Here is a 9,578-nt window from a genome sequence, read left to right on the forward strand (position 1 = left end):
AAATTGGCAAAAATGAAAATCAAGAACACAGCAAAATCAGTCAGTCCAGCTCTTACCACAGTTCAATGGGGCCAGGCTGGGACTCTGGAATCTGTAAGTGCTGGAAATAGGGGTCCCCCCGGCTTGAAGTGGTTTCCATTACATACAGGGTTTACAGTTTGGTTCAGTGTCTCTCAGCACCCTCACTATAAAACATTGTTCCAGCCCCCCTGCTGGAATTGAAATGTTCGCTACAGTTGTTAGCACTGGGATATTTGCAGTCTGCCAGCACCGTGTGCTAAACAGTGTAATTTAATATTTGTAAGTCCCAACTTGCCAGTTTCTGAACGGAGATTGTTTTCTATCCCAGGGCACCTGCGGAACATGCACGTACTAAGCATGGAATGGCAAGGGAACAGCAATTCTACGTTTCATGTACTAACTATCGGACCGTTCAGCTGCAAGAATGTATGGAGTCTGGGTATCACAGGAGTCCTAGAGCTGTGCTGGTAACTTGCCGAGACTGTAGATACCACTGTTTAGTCTATAAAAAGAAAAGGAATACTTGTGGCACCTTAGAGACTAAATAAATTGGTTAGTCTCTAAGGTGCCACAAGTCCTCCTTTTCTTTTTGCGAATACAGACTAACACGGCTGTTACTCTGAAACCTGTTTAGTCTATGTGAGCATCATATGACTTTGGGAAAGGCAGTTCTCCTTCTCTGTGCCTCTGTTTCCCCTCCCACCCGTTGTGTGCCTTGTCTGTTTAGAACGTAAGCTATGAGGGCAAGGATTGTCTGTTACTGTGTGTGTCTGTACGTCATCTGGCATAAAAAGGTTCCTATTTGAGACAGGATCTTTGGGTGCTACCACACTACGAATAATGACTAATAATAAACAGCACAAATATAGCCATATGTTAATGAGCATTATATCAAGAATTGCATTCGGACAGCGACTTTAAATGAATATAAAACATTCACTAGATGAATTGTGACTTAGCTGGAAGCAGTTAAATTTTACAGTGAGATACAGCACAGAAAAAAATGGAAGAATTCAAACAAACCACCCAAGATTTCTCAAGGGGCAAGATTATTAAAGGCACAAGTGGTGGGTAGACAAATAACTCCTATTGCCTGTGAAAGGCATTTAGGCACCTAACTGCCTTTTGTGCTTAGTTATATCAGTAAATATTTTTTTAAAAATTACTCCTGAAAAATGAGCTGTGGCCCATGTGTGTTTGTACTGGACACCGAGGTGTAAAATAAACCCAATGTCTTTGCAACAAGATGTCTTGGAGTCCAGAGACAAGTGACAGTTGAGATCTCACAGTGAAAAGCTACTTGTTTTTCCAAGTTCCATCATTCAAAAATGTTGAGTGACCTCAAACGTTACAAATTACCATGAGACGCTTACTAAGCACGTGAGATTTGGGGCTCAAACGAAGCTTTTTTGAGAGTTGGAAAAGGGGTTGAAAGAGCACTTAGGACTTGATCCTCCTTTATCCTGCCCCTTTGTGCAGGCATTTATACCGTGCAAATGGAGTGCAAGACACTACCGTTCTGATCTGATTGCATGTTGCACCAAATTAAATGACTGCACAAAGGGCAGGGGAATTGGGTACCTAGAACTGAAAATGCTTTAATTACAAAGTAAGGACGATAGCTCCATAATACATATATCTGTAGGACAATGATCAGCCTGGGATCCATTTTATCTTCTTGAGTAAACATGTCCACTGGGACACCGCCAGTTCTGTGTGGAACAACTCTGCGAGTGCTTAGTAACTGCTTTCCGAAGACAAGAGTGCTGTGATTTTCTTCCAGAAAGAAGGTCCTGAGTTGTTGCTTTTGTGATCAAGCTGGTTTTTTTCTTACGTGCATGAGGGGAGCAGCTTCAGGAACCAGGCTTCTTGTATTTTTGCTCTTGCACAACTTAAAATTGACTAAGAGAGTTTTGAATAGAAAGAATGAGCTGGTTGGCCAACCAAGACCTTTTAGTCTGTTTGAGCAGAGGAGTTATCAGGACCACGTTTGAAATGGAAGCAATCCAAACAGCCAGGGCTAGAGGACAAGTTACCTGGAATATGGTGTGAGCACTGCAGGTTATACATTAACCTCTGGATTTAACATTCCTAGTGGAATTGTGAATTCTCTAGTCTAGATATTTCAGGGAGCAGGGTTCCACTTGGCCATATTCTAAAGCCATTTAAAGCCACCTCTGCCTCCCAGTCATCATTTACAGCATGGACAAGGAAAGGCTTCAAGATGAGCTGCGCATTTTTAGAGGTAAGCCCTCTTCCTTCCCTTCCATCCAATAGCTCAAGAATGGGAGGAAAGATTGAAACGGGTCTCTGGACCAGATGAGTGGGCAGTCATGGGGTAAGAGGGAAGGTCCTCTCATGGATCGGTAGCTGGTTAAAAGATAGGAAACAAAAGGTAGGAATAAATGGTCAATTTTCCAAGTGGAGAGCAGTAAATAACGGGGTCCCCCAGGGATCTGCACTGGGGCTGGGGCTGTGCAACATATTCATAAATGCTCTGGAAAAGGAGGTAAACAGTGAGGTGGCAAAGTTTGCAGAGGATACAAAATTATTTGAGATAGATAGGTCAAAAACTGACTGGGAAGAGAGACAAAGGGATCTCACAAAACTGGCTGACTGGACAGGAAAATGACCAATGACATTCAGTGTTGACAAGTGCCAAGTAATGCACATTGCAGAACAGAATCCCAACTCTCCATAAAAAATGGTGAGGTCTAAATTAGCTCTTACTATTCAGGGGAGAGATCTTGGAGCCACTGTGGGGAGTTCTCTGAAATCATCCCCTCCATGTGCAGCAGCCATCAGAAAAGGCAACGGGACGTTAGGAACCATCAGCAAAGGGAGAGAGAATAAGGCAGAAAATAGCATCATGCCTCCGTATAAATCCATGGTACGTCCAGACCTTGGATACTGCCTGCAGGCTGGTTACCCCATCCCAAAGAGGATATATCAGAATTGTAAAAAGTACAGAGAAGAGCAACAAAAATGATGAGGAGGCTGGAACAGCTTCCATCTGAGGAGAGATTAAAAAGACTGGGACTGTCCGTCTTAGTCAAGAGACGACTAACCTGGGGGTGGGGGGGATACGATCGCGCTCTAGCCAGCCGCGATGGGTGTGGAGAAAATGAGAAAGTGTCATTTACCCCGTCATGTAACACAAGAACCCGGCCTCACCCAATGCAATGAATAAGCAGCAGGCTTAAAACAAACGTAAGGGAGTACTTCTTCATAGAACACACAGTCAGCTGTGGAGTTCATTGTCAGGGGGTGCTGTGAAGGCCAAATGTATAACGGGGTTCAATAAAGAACTAGATAAGTTCATGGAGGATAGGTCCATCAGTGGCTATTAGGCAAGATGGCCGGGGACAACCCCAGTTTTCTGGGTGTCCCTAAACCTCTGACTGCCAGGAGCTGGGACTGGACGATGGGATGGATCACTTGATAATTGCCCTGAACTGTTCACTCCTTCTGAAGCACCTGGCACTGGCCGCCATCGGAAGACAGGACACTGGGCTGGGTGGACCATTGGTCTGACTCAGTGTGGCCATTCTTAGGAGTGTGCTCTCTGCTGCTGCTGAACAGATGCAGCAGAGAAATCTTTCCTCACCCTGACCTGCGAGAAGGGAGACGAGCGTCTCTGGCCAATTCAGTCTTTGGCCTCTCTGTTCTGACAGGCGGGCTAATTAGTGCTAATTGTGCTGGGCTGTTTGAGACGAGCCCTGCTGGGAGCTGTATTTTATACTTTTCAATGAAAGGGAAATAGTTTGTTGGCCGGTGAGAGAAGGAAGTGGCCTTTCTATAGAGATGTTACTGCTTTGAATAAGACTCATGGGCCCTGATCTTCTGAAAGGACTGCAAGGGTCCGACTCGAGGTGCCTCAGAGGGGCTGGGTTGTTTCGGCACTCAGCATTGTCTGAAAACCGGAGCCCCCCTTAAATTGTCTTAAATCGGTCACGACGTCCAGAGTGTGCAGCCCCACTCCAAAGGTTGAGTCACAGGCCTAATCGCCCTGGGATGAATTTGGAATGTTTGTTAAACATCAGTTAACGATGGGGAAAAAATAATCCTCTAGAGGGCACATGCTAAACAAAACTGTAACACTGGATACTTGGTCACAGTCTGAATGGAAGCTTAAACCCTTCCATTGTTCGAGATTATTACCAGCCCTTATAAGGAAGTTACGGTCATGAGAGGTGTTTCCCATGAATGGTTAGAAGCTTATAAGCTCTTTGGGGCAGGGCACGTCTCTCTGTTCTGTGTTTGTACAGCGCCTGGCACAATGGGGCCTTGATACCTGACTGGGGCTCCTAGGCGACGCCATAACACACCTAATAAATAACATACAGTGCCCAGCACACTGGGGTCCTGATCCAGGATCAGGGCTCCCAGACACTACTGCAGTGTGGCTAAGAAGAAAAAGCTGATAAATAGCTGTAAGTTGTAGTTATAAATGCCCTATCGACCTCTATACCAAGCAATTAATCATCTAATTTACGGTTAATCATTTATCAACCCTTTTTAAACAATGAATGGGACCTTCCTGCAAAGCAGCACCAGAGCCGCTGCGAACCTGTCAGTCTGTGACCCTTCGCAATCTTTCTTCTGTTCTAAAGACAGGAACTTCCTCCGGCAGAAGCTGAGATCCTCCCTCACAGTCTACGTGCTGCTGGCACTTTCTTACCTGCTGATTGTCATCCTGTTTGTGGTGTCGCTCTCCAGAGGTACCTTGCGTGGGGCCTTCGGGAGTTGAAACGTTTCACGTTATTGATGAGGAAGGAAGTTGGGGGGACTCAGAGAGACGTGCTCAGAAGCCCTGGGGTCAAACCCTGATACTGAGCCCTTCTGTGTCCTTGTTCTTCTTTGTCTTACCAGCAGCAAAGAGCTCACCCAAGATTCCCCCTGTGCTGGGTGCTGTGTGGACACAGGGAGCCAGCCCCTGTCTGGCAGAGTTCTCAGGCTAAACTGACACAGGGTGGGAAGGGAAACAGGTACAGAGAAGGGAAGTAACTGCCCAGGCTCTCCCAGCAGGCCAGGGGTTGAGCTGGGAATAGAATCCCATCTCCTGAGTGCCACCCTGTCCCCTGCCTGTCCACCTCGGTAGCAGGGCCCTCGCCGTCTCTGTGTCTCCATTTCTCTCCAGCTGCAAAGTGGGGGTGGTATTGCATGTTGTTCTCTACCTGGCGAGGGGAGGCAGGTGACGTGACTTTGAAGGTGTGGCACTCTAGCATTGTTATAGAATGGGCTCTAGTGATTATCTTCATCAATAAGGTAAATTAAAGCCTCGCTCAAAAGGACCCTCGTGGGCTGAGGGGGCGGAGGGGTGGGAGATAAATTAGGTCAAACTTGTTTAACCCTTCCATTGCCTCACACTGAGGTCTTGTTGCTGGCGCTGGGGGTGCTCTGCCAGACATAGCTGGCATGCTGAGTACTAGCAAGAGGATTACTCCGTCAGCACTCACCAGCCCAAAAAGGAGACACGTCCTAGCCACCTTGGTCACACAGAACGTGGCCATAACCCCAGGGCCAGGCAGATCCCCAGAGCTTCATGTTGGGACTTTTCTGGGCGTGGATTTTTGCACTGATGTTGTGCAAGTCTCTAGTCACCTTTCATGCCAGCACTGCTACGACAGCATAGCTCCCCTAGGGCACCAATGCTTACTCTGGGGGACAAACCCTTGGAAACACCCACCGCAGCCTTTGCAAATCTGCCTGGAATTTCTGGTGCCCACTGGGGATTGTCTAATGGCAGTTTTTTTCTTTGTGTATCCCAAGGTGTGTTTGTTTCCCACCAAACCTGTTAAATCCTGCTTCTTATTCCAGGATGAACCAGGTTGTAAACCCGGGAGAATTAGTGCATTAAGGTGCCCAGATCACCTTGCCCTGTGATTGGCTGTAAGGGCATGGATTTGGGTTTCCCCATGGAGTAAATAAGCCTTTGGAAGGTGTTTCTAGCACACGCAAGTGCTAGTGAGCTCGCTGGGTAAAGGGTGTTGAAACCCAAAGATGACTCAATGTCACTCAGACATAACAGGGTGGCATCAGGGTCAGATAACCTGGCGTTCTCTCTCTCTCTCTCTCTTCCCCCCCCCACCCCGATTTTAGTTTCAATGCTCTCTTCCCAACTTAATGAAATGCGCAAGGAGCTGAAACAGAATAACTCCAGCAACGATTTCAAATGTAAGTGCAGGGCACTGCCCTGTGCCCCCTCCCCCCTGCTCCTCCCCAGCTCCCGACTCCTGCTGCCTCTGCTGTGTCCACCCCAAGGTCCACTGCCCCTGCAGGAGCCTCTTCCGTCCCATATTCCTCTTCCCGCCCCTGCCCTCGGCTCTGCCCACCTCCCTGGGTTGCCCTCCTGCGGACACCTCGCTCCTTCTCCCCACAGCTGCCACTCCCTGCTGTGATCATTCGTTGCAGGGTGTCTGTTCAGACCCTAACACCAGGGACCCTGCTGTAAGGTCCGTCCCCAAGCAGAAATTCTGGGGCTTTACCTCTTCTGATTTTCTTTGGCTCGCGTCACCCTGCACACGGGGTGGGGTGGGGTCGTCCTAGTTTCTGAGCCATTTCCTTGCTTCGGAGCCTAGGCCCCAGCTTTCTCCTGTTTGTTAGACAGAAGCAAACCCCTGTAGAATTGCGACTGGACACTTCCAGCGATAACCACTGTCTCGGAAGTCAGGTCCTTGCAGAGCTGGGGTCATGTTGTCATTTCCACACGTGTCTCTGACTCAGCTGGTCCCACCCCTTTCCAGTGTTCCCGTGCGGACCTGAGGCCCGGGAATGGGAATACTTCAGCGGGAAATGTTACTATTTCTCCTTGCATGCCACATCTTGGCAGAGGGCGAAGGAGCTGTGTGAGGAGGAGCATTCGTTCCTGGCCATCATTAACAGCCATGCCAAGCAGGTAAAGACGAGAGTCTGGATGGAAAGCCCCTGAGCTCCTTTCTCATGGCTTGCCGTCTCCCAGGGCCTCTCTGTCATTCCCGCATTCTTAGCACCCACAGGGAACTAGCCGCTTCCCCCAGCTAACTCTGCAGCACCCTCCTGTGGGTCCCCATCGCTACACGTATAACAACTCTTTGCTGTGGGTGGCCAGCGGGAATTGAACGTGGCTGAAAGCACAGGCTTCGACCACTTGAGCTGAAGGAGTAACTCCATTAGCAGTCCAAGGCTTTTGTGCTCTTTGTGCCAGCCACACAAAGGGGACGTCACTGAGACCCTGGCCCTGTGTGGTACATGCTCTGTTATGGGTCCCTGGATGCATGTAGTGGCAGAGCCCTGTGGGGTGTGTGACACATTGAATAGACATGGCTTCACCAGCCCCACTTCTGCTGTGATGCAAATGAAGAGTAAAATTGCACTGATCCTGGTAAAGGAGATGACTCTCTGCTTCCTCCCCCACTCCCCTTCCGGCTGTAGAATTTTATCATGTACAGGACACGCAACCAGCGCTTCTGGATCGGCCTCTCAGACCGGAATGCAGAAGGGGAGTGGAAATGGATCGACGGGAGCGACTCCACAACCGGTTTCACGTGAGTGTGGGGCTGACCCCTGCTGGCTACCGCTCTCCTTCTTCCTTAATGCCGCAGGCCTCCTTCTGCAGAACAGCCTCTGTGTCTGTTGAGAGAGCGCGAAGGCGTGGGGCTGGGCCACATCAGGGTAAAATCAGGTCATGGGAAGCCACATGGGGTGTTGATGTCCAACTTTCCGTGGTGTATAAGGCTGATGGTTTTCACCAGCAATGGGCCTACTCTTCAATCTCTGAGCCAGCCGTCCCCCTAACTCCAGGAAACACCGGCTTCAAATCCCCATGGTGTGTGGCTCAGGCCCACCTCCTGCTTTGACCCCGCTCTGTCCCCTGCACCCGTTCCTGCCACTCCAGCTGCAGTCCCGCTGTGTTTAGGTACTGGAAGGAGGGGGAGCCCAACAACAGTGACCAGAACGAGGACTGTGCACACGTCTGGACCTATGGGGAGTGGAACGACGTGCGTTGCACATACGAGTGCTACTACATCTGTGAAAAGCCTGCACCTCCGTGAGCAGAGACCGGACCAAAGTCACCTCTCAGCCACACTGCCTGAACCTGCAGGTCAGTGCAGAGAGCCAGCGCTGCCTCCTGGTGGTGACAGAGATGCAAGCCAAGGTCCAGCACTTTGGCACTGTAAACATCACACTAATCTTTTTACTTTCCCCCGCTCTTCTGTTCTTAATTTATATTCCTTTTATCTTTGTGTCCACTTCCTGTCAGCTCCTCCATGGGTCTCTCTCAGCCATTGGGTCAGTATCCTTGGGAGGACCCAGAAGGCACTTCTGATGCTAAAAGTCTGCACCTTTCCAGCTTGAGCCTAGGGCTGATCAAAAATGTTTTCAAACGAAGATGTTGTTGAAAAGTTGCCTTCTTGAAACCAAATTTTAAAAATGAGTTTTCAAAATGTTCTGGGGTTTTTACTCCCCCTCTCCGTGCCAATAAACGAAAAAAAGAGGGGAAACGGGTGAAAATGGGAAAAATTTAAAACCAAACATTTTGAGTCAAAAATTATTTTTTTGGGAAAAAAATGAAAGGAGGTTATGAAGTTTTCAAAACTAACCAAATTTTCAAAATCCATCCCACCCCCAAATTGCATCTGTTTTCAGTTTTCAATCAATTGGCTGTAACAGACTTGCGTCCTCCGTGGGTTGGGCGCCTCGGTAACATCCGGAGACTTGTGGGTCACGCGTGGGTGCACTTGGAAGGTTACAGGGAACCAATGTGCAGGGTCTGCTGAGAACCACAAGAGGCCGCAGTGGCAGCTGAGTCCTCCCTGTTTTTAGCAGGTGGAATAGTGAGAGCACAGGGCAAAGTTTGATGCAATCACGGGGGAAGTAGCCAGTTTAGGATCAATAAGAGCAGACACAGATTTATCCAATGTGTGATTCCCTGCCCTCAGGGAGTCAGACACAGTCACTAGGTATGGGGTGTGCCAGTTAATAGCATTTATAGCCATCTCTGCAAGCTCTGATCATAGGGTTAGAGGAATCATAGTGGGGATTAGGGAGAAATTCTTTCCCACTGTAGAGCTAGTTATACTGGCAGAGGGGAGGGATGGCTTTTCCTCCAACGCAATGAGCAATGGCCACTACCAGAATAGATGGACCCCTGGTATGAGAGAGGATGACCCCAGACTAGCTGGGGCAGTGGCCCTCTCGGATATGAATCCTCTAATGCTCCTCTATAAATTCAGAGTTAATGGCCACATCTGCAGCTCTGTTAGCGTCTGTGGATTTGTCAACTCCATAGGTGCTGGAACTAGGGGTGCTCCCACACCCCCTGGCTTGCCGCGGTTTCCATTAGATGCAGGGTTTGCAGTGTGGCTCAATGGCTCTAAGCACCCCGCTATACACATTGTTCCAGCCTCCCTGCACAACTCTGAGGTCTCTTCCCCCACCCTCCAAACCCTGGTGCTGTTTCACCCAGGAATTCTCTCTCTGTGGCATGTGACTCTCCTATTCCCTGCACAGGGAAAGCTCTGGGTCAGATCATTCTGGTGGCCGGGAAAGTCTCCAGCGAGGGATGGTGACAGATA

The 9,578-nt window shown here is 49.0% G+C and overlaps 1 protein-coding gene across 1 annotated transcript; it reads left to right on the top strand.

Moving 5' to 3' along the window:
* The first annotated feature begins 2,223 nt into the window (after positions 1-2,223).
* On the top strand, positions 2,224-8,137 carry LOC144277954 (hepatic lectin-like). The gene is made up of 6 exons (XM_077839000.1): positions 2,224-2,266; positions 4,635-4,742; positions 6,124-6,198; positions 6,768-6,919; positions 7,435-7,547; positions 7,919-8,137. Exons 1-6 carry the CDS (start codon positions 2,224-2,226, stop codon positions 8,052-8,054), a joined length of 627 nt encoding a protein of 208 aa, XP_077695126.1. The 3' UTR covers positions 8,055-8,137.
* The last annotated feature ends 1,441 nt before the right edge of the window (positions 8,138-9,578 follow it).

The sequence above is a fragment of the Eretmochelys imbricata genome, chromosome 20, assembly GCF_965152235.1.
Source record: "Eretmochelys imbricata isolate rEreImb1 chromosome 20, rEreImb1.hap1, whole genome shotgun sequence".
NCBI lineage: Eukaryota > Metazoa > Chordata > Testudines > Cheloniidae > Eretmochelys > Eretmochelys imbricata.